We start from the raw sequence: 18770 nt of genomic DNA, 5'->3' as shown, positions 1-18770 counted from the left end.
AAATAAAAAAGTTATTGCGAAAAAACCGTTTTTGGGTGGCTCACCCTAAGCCAAAACTTAAAATTGACCTACTATGTTCAACTTAAGAGCTAGATAAACGGCGTATTCGGCAAAGTTGCTCAAAATAGCATTGCCTACAACTTTGCTGAAGAACTCGATCGCGTATGACTTGAAATTTAAAAGTTCTATTCCAGATATGAATTAAGACGCGGACCACCCTAATCAAAAATTTTTGGAAAAGATGCAGCAAACAAATTCAAACAACTTCTCTGAAGACACCAAATGCCTAAAATGAACGAAAACAGAGATACGGATTTTTTTCTTGCTAAAACGTGGATTCGGACCATTGTGCAATGCTGAAAGAATACTGAAAAATTCAATTTTGCAAAGAGCTGTCGAAAGAATAACAAAAGTAATTGTATTGTCAGCTAAATTTCCAAAGGGACTGCAGATGAAACTTCCAAAAAAAAAAAGCCGGTATGAACCTGCCTATGGCAGAAAATCCCCGATTAAAGAGATAAAAGAAATCTTCCAAAGAAATTGATAAAGGAAATCCCGTAAGAGTTGCCTGATAAATTTGCACACCTTCTTCAGCCAAAGACCACAGATTGAATATAACTTACACTAGAAAACGGATTACATGTAAGACTGTAAGATATCCAGTGGCTCAATGAAGAATTTTCCGTTTGGCGAAAATTTTCTCCCGACCGGGATGGGAATCGAACCCACAATGGCTTACAATACACCTAAATGGCTGGCGTTACTAACAGTACAATCACAAACCCCACAGTTGTGCTGTAGGTATTTTCAAATATAATAACTCCAATCAATTTCCAATATTGCTGCTGAGAAATTTCTAAAAGATTTATCGAACAAAATTTCAAAGAATTGCCGAAATAGAAAACCCAAAAAAACTTATATGAAGTTTTGGATCAAATCCACTAAATATTGCTAAAGGATTTTCAAAGAATTTGCTGAAGAAATTCCGCCAAAATAAAATTCGAAATATTATCGCAGGGTTACTTTTAAGAAATTCGCCAAACCGATGTGCAAAGGAAATACCGAATGAGTAAGAATTGGCACATATGTTTCCAAAGGAATGTTGAAAATATTCCTAAAGTAATAAGCATAGGGTTTTCCAAGCGAATTGTAAAAAAAAACAAAAAGGACCTTCAGACGGCATTCCCAAAGAAATTTCCGTAGAAGAATTTTTTTGAAAAAGTCCACAAAGCCATTGACGAAGCATTTGTTACATAAGTTCCTCAAAAAGTCTTGAAAACTTTCACCAAAGATGTAATTTCCCACATGGCTTGGGAATTTCCAGTGTAATTTCCCACATGGCTTGGTTAGCCAAAGCCTAAATCAAGAAATTGACATTTGTAAGGTGCTACGGTCACCCTTACCGTATTCAGGACAGTATAACTCTAGGTGGTCCAGAACACGAAATATACGACGTTCAGACTGAACTGGAAGCACCTAAGAACACTAGCGCCACGCAGTGAGTGATTCTCGAACTAAATTGTTTTCTATGTGGAAGCTCTTAGTCATCTGAGCAACTTTGCCGAAAACAGTATCTTTCTAGGTGGTTCAGAACACGAGATATACGACGTTCAGATTGAACTAGAAGCACCTAAGAACACTAGCGCCACTCAGTGAGTGATTCTTGAACTAACTTGTTTCCTATGTGGAAGCTTTTTGTGTTCTGAGCAACTTTGCCGAAGACAGTATCCTTCTAAGTGGTTCAGAACACGAGATATACGACGTTCAGACTGAACTGGAAGCTTATAGGAACGCTAGCGACACGCAGTGAGTGATTTTTGAACTAAATTGTTTCCTATGTGAAAGCTATTAGTCTTCTGAGCAACTTTGCCGAAGACAGTATCCCTCTAGGTGCTCCAGAACGCTAGATATACGACGTTCAGACTGAAGTGGAAGCTTATAGGAACACTAGCGCCACGCAGTGAGTGATTCTCGAACTAGATTGTTTCCTATGTGAAAACTCTTAGTCTTCTGAGCAACTTTGCCGAAGACAGTATCCTTCTAGGTGGTCCAGAACGCGAAATATACGACGTTCAGACTGAACTGGAAGCACCTAAGAACACTAGCGCCACGCAGTGAGTGATTCTCTAACTAAATTGTTTCCTATGTGAAAGCTTTTTGTGTTCTGAGCAACTTTGCCGAAGACAGTATCCTTCTAGGTGGTCCAGAACACGAGATATACGACGTTCAGACTGAACTGAACGTCGACTGAAATTGATTTATATGTGAAAGCTCTTAGCCTTCTGAGCAACTTTGCCGAAGACAATATCCTTCTAAGTGGTCCAGAATGCGAGATATTCCACAACTACTGGCAAAATGTAGTGCTATCCCACATGTCCGACATGGTGCCCTGTGTAGCAGATTCCCGGTGGCCAATGTTCCCGGAACCACTATTTCAACATATCAACACATTCTTGACGAAATTATCTATCAAATAAGACTTTGGTCATTCGAATTGGTGAAAAATTCATCATTCTATAAGAGTTTGATTTTCTGGGTCATAATGACCCCAATGCATTATTCGTAACTTTTTTTTAATGCCCGAAGAAGGTTAAGTTAATCAAAGAACTGGGAGTTGAAATGAAAATTGGGAGTTCGATTGTTGCGAGACTGCCAAAGACAGACCGATAATGATGCTGCCGAGTTGAATGCTGGATTGTCCTGTTTGCATAACAACATCGAGCATGCGTGGAATCGGCTATATAGTAATATGAAAACTCGTCTTAGACTGATTCGGCAATGATTATTTCAAAAGTAATTGCGAAAAAGCTGTAACTTTTTGAGCTATGTACATGGTAAGTTGAACCCGAATCTGAAAATCGAACTCTGGAAATATCTGGTCTAAAAAGCGACCCTCACTGTCCGATGAAATCATTAATAACATTTAGTGTACGTTCAAAATTTCATTCAATTCGATTCACTGATTTCCGAGATATGACAGCTCAAAAATGAGTTGTTTAAAAAATAGTGCTTTATCCGAACGGTTCTTACTTTGCGAAAGATTAATCAATCGAGCCCAAATTTGTACCAATGATGCACATATAATAGGTTGCCAAACAGACAAAATTTGAGATTTTTTGATGCACTCTATGAAAAGTTATAGCAAGTTGAACTTTTTGTGAGAGAAAAAAAAAGTTGCCTATCCCAAACATTTTGGCCATCCCCTGTATGTTATGGAGAGTTTAGATTTCTCAATTATTAAATTAAATTTACATCGCCTGACGTTTCTGCCTGATTTATTTGGCCGTGTAGAAGAGATGCAAGAAGCTCCAAAAGAATCAGAACAAAAGCGATAGACTGCGTTCTTTTTGAAAAAGTTTAAATAAATCAGGCCGAGACATTGGGCGATATAAATTAAATCGTTTGAGTTCTTTAGACTGAGACAGCCAGACTCTTCATAGCATACAATTTTTAGAAGACAATTCACACCGTCTTCAGCCAGAGGCTGCACAGACTGAACACATTACTTACACTAGACACCGGACAAGACACAGAACACCCAGTGGCCCAGTGATGAATTTTTCGTTTGACGAAAAGTTTCCACAGACTGGAGCGGGGATCGAACCCACACTCCGAGGCTTGTTTTTCCTGTTGGGGACATAGTACCACTGCGACCATTAATTTGATCTATTGTGGTGTCATCCTCTTTACTTTTGTCGTACTGAAAAGACTCATCACTATGGAGAAATGATCATCCTCACAGCTATTGGCGTGTTTTCCATTCAGGCACTGCATTTCGTATGAAATCCAATACCTGTTTGGGATGTGAGGCTCAGATTTCCCAAGGCTCCATCAAGCCTTTATCAAGGTAACCGCGGCGCTTTTGATAAAGTGCAGCACACTCACACAATAAGTGTTCAGAGCTTTCGCTCTCAAATTTACAGAAACGACATTTGTTATCTTGTAATTTCCCAATTATATTTAGGTTTAGGCCTGTTACTAGTCCAGTGTAAATGCTTGTTCAAGTTCATTATTTAACCTTAGTGTTTTAGATGCGTCTGGTACAATGAATCGCTTAGATTGACGACAATCTGTAGTGTTCGACCAGATAAGTTTTATTTTTTTTTTTTTTCTAAATTCTTTAGTTTCATTTTGAGGGCACAAGGAGCTATTCCAAAAAATGGCTCAGGCCCGTTAATTTGAGTAGAAGACCCTATTTATGCTAACTGATCAGCTTTATCATTTCCTTCTATTCCGCAATGACCAGGATCCCAATACAGGTTAACCTTATTGCGACAGGACAATTGCTGCAGTAAGTAGCTCGGTACATTCTCAGACAAGACTCCGAGGCTTACGACACGCCTAGACGACTGCACGGCCACGAAGCCCACAGTCGATAACTTCCAGTATATAGAAGATACGTTTTGTCTCTTTATGAAATTTTTCCGATTTTTCGATATGATCTGAGAATTGCCAAACATTTTAAGATTAGGTTTCGCTAATAAAGAATGATCATTTCTCGAATGACACAAACTCAACTGAATTGACACGTAACGTTTGGCATCATCTTGATCAGAATTGTAATCCACACCAACCTGAGTTAGGAAACTTGCCGTGGTTTTCTCCCTTGTTCAAAAGAAAGATAATGAAAGCGAGCAGCTGTAACCACGAACCGAGAGGCCGTCGTAGAAGGTGGAGTTTATCAAATTGCAAGGAGCTCCCAGCTGGTGTTGAACCAAAAGCACAACGACCAGACGGGGCGTTGATGAAGTAGCAACAAGCTCGCACACACAACACTAGAAAACCACTAACTCGAAGGCGTGGCTAGATTAAGCCAATAAACGGCAAAAGGCCCAGCCTTCGAGGTCGTGTCCAAAAGTGAACGTAATAAATATAAAATATAGGTACGGCCATTGCACCACGTCGCCATCCCCTCAACTGGTCCGCAAGATAAGCTGCCTACCTTCTTACGGCAGTGCATCGAATGAAGTAAAGTCGTCTGGCAGGGCAGTGAAGAAGATCTTCAGTGGTCGTCGTCGTCGTCGTCAGTCTGCTGAGGAGTACTCAGTGCGTAAATGGAAGAAATTATGTATCGCTTTATGGCATCGCTTGCTGGCATAAGGCAAAGCTAACGATCAGTCAGCCGTCTTTTCGCTCGTGCTGTAGTCTGGTGGTGTCTGAGCGTGCAATGAGGGGAAAATAAGAAACTAACCAGAAGAACAAAGTTGCACCATGAGCAGCCCAAGGCGATGGAAAAGAAGGGAGCGCTTGATTTATTCTGATAATTGCACAACCAGTAAACAATTCTGTCCTTAATTCTAAGGTACACCGGGGCAAGTTGAAACGGGTGGGGCAAGATGAAACGCGAAGTTTTGAAATAGATTTCAATACAGTTTGGAAATTTTTCTCTCGCCAGAAGTTTGTTTGAATCAAAAACTATGTGTTATGGCATTCGAGCTGTTCACCATCATTGAATAACATCATGTAAACTCGCTGTTTCATCTTGTCCCACCCGTTTCAACTTGCCCCGGTGTACCTTATTAACAAAGATAGATGCATTTTTCGACTTCAAGTGAATTCTTGGATAAATAAATTAATACATTGTAATGAAAATTTGTAATTACACTAGTCTACTAAACAACAAAATTCCAGAATGAATTCCAGAAGTAATCCCTGAAAGAATTCCAGGAAGAATGTCCGCATGAAGTCCAGGAGGCATCCCTGATTGAAGTCCAGAAAGAATCCCCGAAGGAATTTTAAGAGGATTCACCAAAGGAATTCCAGGTGAAAACCGCGAATGAATACCAGAAGGAATGTTCGAAGAAAGTCCAGGGGAACCCCTGGAGGAAGTCCAGAAGGAATCTCCAAAGAAGTTACAGGAGAAATCCCTGCAGGATTTCTGGTAGAAATCTCCGAAGGATTTCTAGGCGAAATCCTTGATGATTTTAAGCGGAATCTTCCAAAGAGAATCTTTCCGGGTAGGGGGAAGGATTTTCAGGAGGTATCCCCTCAAGAATTCCAGGAGGAATTTCAGAAGGGAATCCTGGAGGAATACTTGTAGAAACTCCATGAAAAATCTCCCAAGAATATCCTGGAGATATGCCTGATTATAATCCTTAGGAAATGATTGAAGGAACTCCTACGAGATACCCTGACGAAACTCCTGTAGGGATTCCTGAATGAGCTTCTGGAGAAATCTCTGATGTAACTCCTGCAGACATCCGTGAGTCCTCCTGGAAAAATCTCAATCTCAATCTACAATCTGAAAGAGCCCCAGGAGCGATCCCTGGAAGAATCCCTAAAGGAACTTCTCTAGGAAGCCTCTATGGATATCCTGAAGGAATCTTAGAAGGAACTCTTATATAGGAATCCCGGAATAAACTTCAGGGGGAATCCCTGAATTCTCCTGAAGGTATCCTAGGATCCTTCTATAAGATTCTCTGAAGGAACTCTTGGAGAGATTTTGAAGGAACTTCGGTAGGAATCCCTGAAAAAAATCAGGAGGAGAGAAGTCTCTGAAAAAACATGCGTAAGAATCCCTTAAACTCCTGGAGGAATCTCTGAAGGAACTCCTCGACTAATTTATGAATTTCCAAAGGAACTTCAGTAGGAATCCCTGCAGGAATTCCTACACTTATTTCCAAAGACCTCCTGTAGGAATTCCTGGAGAAAATTCTTACCGAGTTCATGATGGATCTCCAGGATGCATTTATGAAATCAGTGAGTGGTTATCAGTACATACGTATGCGATTTTCGGCGGTGAAATTTTAACTGGATTATCCTTTGAAATACGCGTTTAAAATTCTTTCTCGTATCGGTATACCATAAAGTTTCGGCAAGCGCATGTAATGTGCATGATGAAAAACTGCTAATCGTCGGATAATAAGCAGAAAATAGTAAAACAGTTCCGAAAACTGAATCAGACAATAGCGAAAGGTGCCTCACAGTTTCTGCTTTTTTTGTCGAAAGTGATCTAAAACGTACTGGCGCCGTACTGGTGTGGGCTCCCACTGGAACGATAGCCTAACAAATATACACAACCTGTAGCTGTGTAGCTGTGCTCGCTGTTCTGCTGCTGTGGTTGTTGCTGTTGTGTTGGTTCTTGCTGCTGTTGCTTGTGCATCGTCTCTCATCCAACTCATCCGGTGGATCTATATCTGATTGATATGACGAGACGAAATAAACCGAAGCGACAACTGAGTGACTCTCCCAATGGAGGGGATTCAGTTGGTTCAATAGCAAAACAACACTGTGGTGATGCTGAGTCTTCTCTCTGTGGAGAAGAGGAATCATCGGATTTGGATGAAGAGTTGTCTCTGAGAGACCTCTACAAACTCATCAAACAAGATATATCGAAAGCTAACAAAGATATGACAAAACAACTGAATGGGATGGCCAATGAAATACATGAAGCTGTATCGCAACTGAAGTTGGATGTCGGGTCTATTAAATTATCGCAGGAATTTCTCTCCAACGAATTTGAACAACTCAAAAATGATATCTCCAGCAACAAATCAGCGATAGCATCCGTCACCAAGAACATCGCCAGAGTGAACGATACGTGTACAACCAATGAGAAGCATATCAACGAAATTAATTTTAAACTCAACAGTCTGCGCCAAACTACAATGGAAGGACATCTACTGATCTGTAATGTGGTAAGGACCACTGATGAGAAACTCAACGAGGTCTTCAGCAACATTTTGGTTCAGTTGGGTGTCCAGTGTAAGGCTCAAGACATCCAAGGAATTGCCAGGCTGTCGTCTTCGAACAAAGATGGAATGCAGCCTATCCTGGTCCGTTTTTCAAATGTCGTCTTTAAGGAGAGCATAATGAAGGCCGCTCGGGAAAATCCGATCACATGTGAGTCGATCGGTCTTGGAGTAAAGCAGAGGATATACTTCAATCACCGATTGACAAGTGCGAACCGATTGTTGTTGAATGAGGCTCGGAAGTTCAAACGCGTCAATAATTTTAAATTTGTCTGGTATTCCAACGGGGATATTTTTCTACGAAAAGATGAGAACTCTAAGGCAATTCATGTGAGAAATGCTAGTGTTTTATCTTCCATGGTGTAATTTTTATTTTTTTTCTGAATAATTTAATTAGATTTTGTTTAAATGGATAATGATTTGGAGTTAATCAAGGAATTAAATGTTGAATTCTATTTAGAAGAAATAAAACTAGAAAATGAAAACCTCAATATATTGTATTTAAACACAAGAAGCTGTCGAAATAAGGAAGAAGCATTACATCAACTTATCAGCGAGTTAGAAGGGAATGTTCATGTGGTGGTTTTTTCGGAAACTTGGTTGTACAAGAACGAAATTTACAATTTATCGGGATATGATGTGTATCATTGTTGTAGAGACGGAAGAGGAGGAGGTGTGTCGATATTTATCCTCTCGGAGTTACGTAGCCAATTAATGTTGGAAATAAGCTCGAGTGATAGTAATTTCCTTATTGTTGAACTAATTGACCAAAAAGTGAAAATAATGGGTGTGTATAACTCTGGAAGGTCAGTGCCGTTGTTTTTGAATCAGCTGGAACAAATTTTAAGTAACTTTAAAAGAATGATTGTGTGTGGAGATTTCAATATCAATTTGTTAGATTTTTCCGGAGAAGTAGTTCAGCAGTACATATGCAAAATCCAAAGCTTAGGGTATATTATACTTAACAAAATAGACACTCGTTATGCCACCCGAATATCTAATACAATTTCTACTGTAATTGATCATTTTATCACTGATATATTTGAATATGATTTGAAGTTGTGCATTAAAGATACAGAGCGTTGCATATCAGACCATAGAACTCTTATTTTGTCAATAAAAGTATCGGAAGTGTTGAAGGATAAATTCATTGATACAAAGATTATTATAAATTACGATAATATTATGAGATCTGTCTCGCAAAACACATTTGAGACCTGTCATAGTTTTGATGAAATGATTGGAACGCTTAATGAGATTATAACTAACAACAGGACAGAGATCATAAAAGGAAGAAAGGCAGTGGTCATTCGGAAGCCCTATATAAATAATGAAATCTTAGCTGAAATTCGGCGTAAAAATGAGTTATACAGGCAATATAAGACATCTTTAGTTAACTCCTTGAGAGAAGACTTGTATACTTCGTATGTCAGAAAACGGAATCAGTTGAAGAACAGAATAAAATTAGCTAAAGAACAATACTATCAGCATAAAATATGCCAGAATATCCATAACTATAAAAAAACATGGAGTACCCTAAGGGAAATAATTTTCCAAAAGGTTTCTAATAAAACATCTTCGCAAACTTTGTCAATCATGGAAAACAATGTGCTTATTGAATCAGACGCTCAAATATCAAACTGTTTCAATGAATATTTCATTAACATTGGTTGGAATATCCAACAAGGTGGTATGGAAAACAACAGTTTTCTAGCGTATTTAAGTCCTGCACCAGTAACCAGTTTTTCTTTTTCCGCTATTGATTCAAATAAAACCAGAACTGTAATAAATTCTCTTAACTCAGTTGCGGCAGTTGGACTAGACAACATTTCTGTAAAATTCATGCAAAAATGTGCTACACTTATTTCCCCTAAAATTACCGAAATAGTAAATAATATGATTCAATCTGCTCAATTTGAATACTGTTTGAAGGTAGCAAAAATTGTTCCACTTTACAAATCAGGTGATAAATTCATAAAATCAAATTATAGACCAATTTCAATTTTACCAGCACTTTCAAAGATTCCCGAGAGTATTATGAATGAACAAATTAAAACATACTTGCTGCAAAATGAGCTCCTCAATAAAAACCAGTTTGGTTTCTTACCCAAGAAAAGTACTGAAACGGCATCTCTAGAATTATCAAATTTTATAATAACAGGTTTAGACGAAGAAGAGTATGTTGGCTGTATTTTCATAGATCTACGTAAAGCTTTTGATTGTATTCCACATGAGACCCTATTAGCTAAATTAAGATTCTATGGTTTCACATCTTCAGCGGTGAATTTACTAAAATCGTACCTTTCAAATAGAAAGCAGCAATGTCAAGTAAATGGATTTCTTAGTGAACCGTTGCTTATAAAATCCGGTGTACCTCAAGGGTCTATAATAGGTCCTATACTATTCAATATTTTCATCAACGATTTATTTAATGTTCCGTTGAACGGACAATTACAGTGTTATGCTGACGATGCTGTACTAAAATACAAAGCGAAAGATTTGGAGTCGTTACAAAGTATAATGCAACACGATCTCGAATTACTCCCTCACTGGTTCTCTGCAAACAAAATGCAAATTAACAGTGAAAAATCAAATTTCATTATATTTTCTCTAAAAAATTCTAATCCTTGCATTGATTTGTTTATAAATAATGTTCGCCTTTGTCAAGTCACAGAAGTTGATTATTTAGGTTTAGCGATTGACAACAATTTGAATTGGAAAAAGCACATAACACTAGTGAGAAACAAAATTACTCCTATCATTTTTGCTCTCAGGAAGGTTAGAAATTGCTTGAATATTCGTAGTTGTTGGCAGTTATACAATGCGTTCATATTACCACATTTAGTACGATTTGGGGATCAGCTGCAGCATCGCATTTAAATGTATTAAAAGTTCTCCAGAATAGGGCAGTTAAAATTATTAAAAAACTTCCTGTTTTATTCCCCAGTGCCAGCTTGTATTCACCAGGGATTCTCCCAATACATTTACTACACAAATATAACTGTCTGTTACTTGTATTTAAAATTAAAAACAATATGGTGAACTCTAATACTCGCCTAATTGAATTGCAAGAATTACACTCTCACGAAACAAGGTCAAGAGGAAATTTTTACGTTTCAAGACCACGAACAGAGCTCGCTTTGAAACAATTCTTCTATTCCGGTATAACTCAGTTTAATGCGCTTCCGAATTATTTAAAATTAGAAAGAAATTTATCACATTATAAAAAAGAATTAAAAAAATATTTGTGTGAAAATAATTGAATTTGTACTTGAATTGAAAATTGTAATTTAGTGTTAAGGTTTACATAAGTTAGTTTGTAAGATACCAGCTTGCTCTCTCGAAATTGTCTCTGGAGGAGTGGCTGGCCACAGTTAATTTTGTAACTTTTACAGCTGCATAAATAAATAAAGCAAAAAAAAAAAAAAAAAAAAAAAAAAACCCTCCTGGAAGAATCTCTGAAGGGACTTCTGGAAGAACACCTGACCGAGCTTCTGTTGAAATAGCATGGGGAACTTGCGAAGGAATTCCTAACGAACACCTGGAGACATCCCTGAATACTCCTGGAGCTATTAGGGAGATCCCTGAACGAAATCCTGGACAGATCATCGAAGGAACTTTTGGAGCAATCCTTGAAAGAACTCCTGTAAGAATTTATGGAAAATTTGCATGAGTCATCCCGAAGTAATTCCAAGAGGAATCTCCGGAGGAGTTTAAGGAGTGATTCTTGAAGAAAAAAACTTTTGGTTTGACCACTCTGATTCGTACCCGTACAGTAAATCTGGCCCGATGAACCACCGTGATTCTGAGTTGAAGCAATGCCTTTTTTTCCCACTTCGTAGCTTTATCCACGACATTGAGCCTCCACTCCTCCAGACTCGTTGTTTTTGAGTCTCCAGACTGAACTATTTTTGAGTCTCTCCAGATAACACGACGGCTGATCGACGGCGATTCTCCTAAACTGACTTCATCAAGCAGACTTCATCCAATGACTGCGGCTTGCAGTTCTAGTCAAGGGACTGATATTGGCTTCAGGGGGGCTACTTTTGTTTTAGCGGATACGAATGAACAGCGTACCCGCCCGCGGTCGACAATTTGGACGCGGCTTCACTCGCATCTACGAATACGTGGAGTTCGAGGCTGTCGAGAGAGCGGGGATTATATCCATGAAAGTAGCAACGAGGTGTCTTCACTTGGTTTAGATTTTGATGCTCTTTAACCCAGCACCGCTAGTGATGGAGCAAATCTTCCGGAATACGATCGTCCCAGTTCGCATCGGCTGAATCTTGAATCAAGCCTTGTACAACAAACGTGGCCACAAACCTCAGGGGGTCGAAGATACCCATAACTACTTGCAGAACCTTGGAATAACGTTTCCAGCTAGTAGCTTCTGAACATCCGGTCGTAGGTGTAGGGCAAACGTAAACTGATCCCTCTCTGGCACCCACGATAGTCCAAGGAATCACTCTGAGTTGGTAAGCTTCTCGGCAATGAAGGATTTTGCAGCTTGCTCACTTTGTTCCCCGACCCGTCAAAGAACTTGGTTGGAGATAGAAAGCAAATTCCATACACCAAAACCTCCGTTTAGATAACGAGTCGGGACTGCCTAAATAGAGTTAACCTAAATGGATTCATTACCTAAATCAGTGGTGCTCATCCTACGGCCCGCGGGCCGCATGCGGCCCTCCAAGCCTTAAGATGCGCCCCGCGGAGTACTGTAAGACAAATCGAAGTTTTTGAACGATTATTTGAAATAACTCGTTAAATTCATTAAGAAATCAAACAAAAAAAAATGCTGATCAATTTCACAGTGATGAACACAAAAAGAACAATCCGTTTTGGTAAGATTCGAAATTGCAACTCCGAAATATTTCGGTATTTCAGCTAAGTCACAAAGCCAGCTTACAGTTATTTACAAGTGGTACGAATCAAATGAAAGTTTGTTAAAAATGTAATCTTGAATCATTTAAAAATTAGTTGCAGTTTTGAAGCGCAGTCAATGCAACGCTGAGCAAATATTTCACATTTCGCCTTTCCGAAGAACATACAAACACAAAGCACGAAGTTTTTGTAAAAATTCTCAACAAATCTCAACTTGGTTGCCAATATTGTTTCATTTCCACTTACGAATCCAATTTGAATTGTCCAAGCGAAATCCCTGAACGAACTTAAAGAAAAAAATCTCAGGCGAGATTCATAAAGCGTCTCCTGTGCCCTTTTGAAGAAACTTTTGGATACATTTTTGGAGAAACTCCAGGAGAAAAATTTTAAGCAACTCTGAGCGAAATATATGGAGAAACTCAATGAGAATACAGTATGCGGCAGGAAAAAATGCGAAAGTGTTTTTCAACTTCAAACCTCATTTTCGTCCATTTGACATTAACCAATCTATGTTTCAACGTTCCATGATCAATAATAGGCTAGTTTTCTGAAAAGTTAATTAAAAAATTTCCCATTTTGGTCACTAACCTTTTCAGGGCGGCGCCTGAAGATGAAGACAACCAGAATTTTCAAACCGCAGAAAATCGCACAGGTCGCTAAATTTCGCATCTGATAAAACAAAATTTTTGATTTTCTTTACAATATCATCAAATATATGTACTTATTTCATCTGGTATGTAAAACTACATGGCTCTGGATCAGTGTGGTCTGGTTGTTCATCGAATTTGAGCTAATTTTGTTACTATTATAGTCATTTTGTTTAATGACCATTGGGCGCGCAGTTTATTGATATCCACTTATTAGGCCTACATTATCACGTGTTAAACATCAAATATGTTCATTTTTATTTTTCAGTGCTAGAATATAGACATTGACTGATACACTGTCATGAAAAAATAATCATATATATCCCATATTTAGCGTGTAATAGTGCCTTGAACTTTTCGCATTTTTTCCTGCCGCACCCTGTATATGGAGAAACTCAATGAGAAAGTTGTGGCGATAATGCATGGAAATTATAGGAGCATCTCGTAGAAAAATGTTTTGGTGCCACTCAACAGAAATTTCTTTAACAACTTTAGAATAAATTCCTCGAGCAACAAAAAGAGAATTTTCAGGAGTAACTACAAACAAGATTCCAGAATCAACTGCATCAAGGCACAAAAGATGCTTAGAACGCCTGAGGAAAATTTGAAGCAACTTATGCAGCAACTTTAGAAGATGATGTTGTAGAAACTTCCGGAAACAATTGTTAAAAATCTAAATTTTGAAGAAATTTAATGATGAAGTATTGCATCAACTTTAGAAGAGACTTTATGGAAAGAATTTACTAGAATCTTCAAAAAACTCCTGGAAAATTTTCGGGAAAATCCGGAAGCTATTCTAGGAGAAATTCTTGGAAACGAATAATGAGGAATTTCTGAAGTAACTTCAGGGCAGTTCCAAAGGCAAATCTAAGAGGAGTTCTTGGAGATGTGCCTAGAGAATTCTAGAAAAACTATAAGAAACTTCAATAAATTTCTCGAAAACCTTCTGGAACAACTCCACAAGAAATTTCAGGAAAAAATCCAGCAAACCTTTTTGGAGCGATTCAAAAGAATTTCTTGTAAAAGCTTCTTGACAAGTTCTTGAAGTGGCTTCAAGGCAATTCTAGGGACAACTTCTAAATGTTTTTCTCCACCAAACTTATGAATCTAAATATGCAGTTCAGATTTTTAATAAATATGCTTTAGAATTGTTCTTTTTGTTGTTTTTGTGCATCGATGTTTTATGCGGCCCGCAGGTCGATCCCGAATTGCAAATTTGGTCCGCGGTATCCTCCAGACTGAGCACCACTCTAAATGGATTCAGCACAGAAAAAAATATTCATGTAAAATTCAGCGAAAAATCATGCACATAAAGGGAATGCTAGAGTTAGTGCATATTTACATGAGATATCATGTAAAATTACATTACGTTCATGTAAATTTCCGCTAATAGTCGCGTAACCGGTTGTTGTCCATGATAGTTTACGCGATGGTTGGCGGAAATTTACACGATGGTAATGTAATTTTACATTATATCTCATGTAAAAGTGCACTAACTCTAGCATTCTCTTTATGTGCATGATTTCTCGCTGAATTTTAATTACATATTTTTTTCTGTGAGTTCATTACCTAAATGGATTTGAAGATTGCAAAGATTGAGAAGGGCGAATGACCTGGAGATTTATAAGGGGCCACGCGGGATTTCAAAGGGATTTCATGGGAGTTTCAGAAGGGGGGGGGGGGGGGGTTGGTTGTCAGAGGCGTTGCACCGGGCAGGCTTCAGGGGTATTTTCGGGGAGTTTCGATGGGTCTCAGGTGCGATACATGAGGTCCGAGGGAGTTTTAGGGGGATTTCGAAGGCATTTCAGAAAGCATCAGATGATTTTTGACAAGTTTCAGAGGTGTTACTCAAGAATTACGTAGGCGTTTTTGGGGGTTTCAGAGGGTCTCATGTGCGTTATATGGGGTCCGAGGGGGTTTTAGGGGGATTTCGAAGGCACTGCAGAGAACTTCAGATGAGTTTTGGCAAGTTTCAGAGGTGTTACTCAGGCTCTACGTAGGCGTTTTTTGGAGTTTATGAAGGTCTCAGGTGCGTTACATGGAGTCCGAGAGGGTTTTAGAGGGATTTCTAAGGCATTTCAGACAACTTCAGAAGATTTTTGGCGAGATTCAGAGGTGTTACTCAGGCGTTATGTTGGCGTTTTTGGGGGTTTCTGAGGGTATCAGGTGTAACGACATGGGGTCCGAGGGGGTTTTAGGGGAATTTCGAAGGCATTTCAGAGAATTTCAGATGATTTTGGCAAGTTTTAGAGATGTTACTCAGGCGTTACGTAGGCGTTTTTGGGGATTTCTGAGGGTCTCAGGTGCGCTACATGTGATCCGGGGAGGTTTTACGCAGGCGTTTCGGGGCGTTTCTGAGGGTCTCAGGGGTGTAACAGGGGGTTTTGAGAGGGGTTAAGGCCTACAGTTTCTGAAAATAAATTTCGTGTGTTGGTGGTTCATCGATTGTTTTTGGCGAAAAAATAATAAAACTGTTGTTTTGCCAGATTGTCCGGACGTTTCGGTCGATTTTACTGGCCTTCGACCATCTTCTGCGGACTCTAAAATATATTTTTTGATTTAAAATCACATAAAAAACACAAAATAAAATTCTTACAATCTTCTAGCCGTCTTTTCACTATTGGACGACCATTACTTTACAAGCATGAATACACTAGACTACATATAGATACATACACACAAGTTTCCTTACTCTAAGTGTCATTAGTATTAGATTTTAGCTTCGATATAATAGAGTTGTACGCGGTTTTGAAATTTGCAGAGTCTTTTTGTTTGTTTACAACATTCTCGTCACCTTTAATCTTAATATGAAAGGTTTCCGTAATTAATCTAGTGTAGCTGTTAGTAACTTTGTCAAGTATTTTTATCTTGTCAAAGTCGAAAATATGTCCTTCTTCTATGGTATGTTGAGATAATCCCGTACCAGATATGTTTTTTGTTTTTACATTATACTTATGTTGGTTTAGACGCTTACACAAAAATTGACTATGTACGACTTTTCACATGCACCACAAGGAATTTCATAAACAACATTTACATTTTTGTCCCCTTAAACCAACCTTATCTCCAATCTAAAACACTCCAGCTGCTCTGAACACAATCAGATTCCATTTAGGGTATTTAACATTATCTGAATCGAGGGACTTAAAAAAGTATTCAAGCAAGGAGAAGACGAAGAGCACAAAATATCTACTACAGCTTCCTATACGGGACCCTGAAGCCGCCTATGTGCACGTTGTAGCAAACCCCACACACGTGATGATGGGAGATCATTATAAATCGAAACGAGCAACGAACAGCACAGCTCGGCGATGGGAGAAGTGAAAGATATGGTGTGGTGAGCCCATGTTTGAGTTGAGCAGCAGCAGCGAGAAGCAACAACCAACAACGCGCAGCCATACGAAACCCGTTGAAATCGTGATTCGAAATTATAAATGCGTCGTCGACGTCTTGTCGTTCGTATCGTATGCAGATGAAATAAAGAAAAACAAACAAAATTACATTTGAATATGGCCGGAGCCGTCCATGTTTTTTTTTTCGATGGTTGGTAAACGTGATATAAATAACTGATCCGGATTGCTAATGACGCTACGTGGCCAAAAGGGGGAGAAAGAACGTTTAATTTCGATCGATCGTTCGATGGTTCCACTGAAGGAGATGGATGTTTTCATTGGTCATTTTTGCTGAAGCAGGCGCCATACACGACCACTCCCGATTGGATGGGCGGTAGCCTGTAGAGGAAATCACTCGGCTTCATGCAGATGTCTTCCATTTCTTGATCCCCCGAGGATCCCTTCTTGGTTAGGTAGTATTTTTCACATCGCTCAAAGAACTGAATATAAGTATCGGCATCCTGGAAAGACGATTGTGAAAATCACAGTTTTAAGGGATTAACATGTTGAAATTTATTGTTGGCCAGAATGGGACTATCGATGAATTTCCTAATAACACTTACAATGATTTTTACCAACGGTAAATGAATATGATCCGGAGCTGGTTCGTCAAAGGGTTTACTCAACGTGCGGTTCAGCTCTAGTTGCATCAGCATGTACGCTGTATAGCGGTTGCGCATCTGTTTGTCCAAAATGTTGCCTCCCATATTGTAGAACGTTGTCATCCACGAGCGGGCCATCTGGCGAACTGGAACGCAGGTCAACATGTGCAAAAAATAGACTAACAACGTATTAACAGAAATTTACCTTCAGGTGGGCATAGAAACAATAGCGAAATAATTGAGCACATATCTTCCTTGAAATGAGCGTTTAGCTTCTGATCTTCAGAGTCAGCCATGATGCAAATAAGATCAAATGGACAACGAGTAGGTTCTAGTAGGTTACGTCCTCTAACGTCTAAAAGATTTACGTCATTGATATGCAAAAGCCTACTACAAAAGTATGGTACCGTAAACCGGGGTCAAATTGATCAGCGGGGTGAAATTGATCATTCGGGTACTACATTGTAATTCCAATGATTTTAAACTTTTTACGTCATCTGATTCGTAGATGTCTAGAGATGAGAGTAGACTTTAATTTTTTTAGAAAAGAGTTAGTTTTGCCTTATTTTCTAGTAATTTTATAATGTATTTCTCATTTAGCTGAAATCATTAATACTAAACAATCGATTGCTAATACACCCAAACCTTATTTTATGTCCACTATTGGCTTAGCGAAAAAAAATTCTACCGACAAAATAATGATCAAAATACACATTTTTATATCTTTGTACACTTCTCCCAACCACGAAGATGTTTTAAAAAATACAAAACTGTTGAGCTTGCTCATTGTCTTAGCGGTAGAATTTTTTTGTCGCTCAGCCAAGCATGGACGTAAAAAAAAGGACGAGGTGTAGGACTTCCCGTAAATTCTCTGTTTTAATATTTTTGTGGAGCCTTGATTGGAAAGTTATGTAGCTAATCAGAACATGAAGTATTAAAAAAAATCATTTTATGATGAACTAGTCATTTTTTGTGATAGAAATAACTTATTTCTAATGAAATTGCCTACCTTAAGGCGTTTCAGGGGAAATTTAAAAATTTATTTTGGGAAAACATCCTTTTGCATATAAAACAAACCAAATGATCCATAAACAAATGCGCAACGATCCATAAAAAATATCATTTCATGGGGTCTTGCAAGCAATTTTATTGCTCTTTTCGCATAAACTATGGATCGTATTGCACTTTTGTATGGATCATTACTGCTTTTTTAGGGATTTTCAGTTCAATTCTGTGGAACATGCAAATATATGTTATGGATCGTTTCGTATTTGTTTAAGGATCGTTTTTGTGGTTTTACTGGTACAAAAAAAGTACCAAAATGACTGAATTTTACAATAATTGAGGGATATTTTGTTTGAAAACAAATTTTGTAAATGTTTTTTTTTGATTATAAAGAAAAAATACAATTCTGGAGGAATGAATTAAGGTATGAGTACTTGCATAACAATCATACTCATTTGGCCTCGTCAAGCTTGTTTTTGTAATTGTCAAATTTGATAAGTTATTTTGCATTTACTGCCAACATTGACAAAATTTCCTTTTTTTTCGTTTTTA

The 18770-nt window shown here is 38.4% G+C and overlaps 1 protein-coding gene across 1 annotated transcript; it reads right to left on the bottom strand.

Moving 5' to 3' along the window:
* Positions 1 to 16716: 16716 nt before the first annotated feature.
* Positions 16717 to 17554, bottom strand: LOC115261164 (uncharacterized). Its single transcript, XM_029862521.2, has 3 exons — positions 17419 to 17554; positions 17175 to 17359; positions 16717 to 17072 (listed from the first exon to the last, which is right to left on the bottom strand). The coding sequence occupies exons 1-3, from the start codon at positions 17507 to 17509 to the stop codon at positions 16887 to 16889; spliced, it is 462 nt and encodes a 153-aa protein (XP_029718381.1). The 5' UTR covers positions 17510 to 17554; the 3' UTR covers positions 16717 to 16886.
* Between the last annotated feature and the right edge of the window lie 1216 nt (positions 17555 to 18770).

Source organism: Aedes albopictus, chromosome 3, assembly GCF_035046485.1.
Source record: "Aedes albopictus strain Foshan chromosome 3, AalbF5, whole genome shotgun sequence".
Lineage (NCBI taxonomy): Eukaryota > Metazoa > Arthropoda > Insecta > Diptera > Culicidae > Aedes > Aedes albopictus.
This window is presented reverse-complemented; position numbering and strand designations above follow the sequence as displayed.

What these genes read in the sequence shown, in the direction of transcription:
- LOC115261164 (XM_029862521.2), bottom strand. Translation starts at nt 17,509, where the DNA reads ATGGCTGACTCTGAAGATCAGAAGCTAAACGCTCATTTCAAGGAAGAT. An exon ending in GTTTCTATGCCCACCTGAAG is followed by an intron (nt 17,360 to 17,418) that starts GTAAATTTCTGT and finishes CCTGCGTTCCAG; the next exon opens with TTCGCCAGATGGCCCGCTCG. An exon ending in TACCGTTGGTAAAAATCATT is followed by an intron (nt 17,073 to 17,174) that starts GTAAGTGTTATT and finishes TCGTCTTTCCAG; the next exon opens with GATGCCGATACTTATATTCA.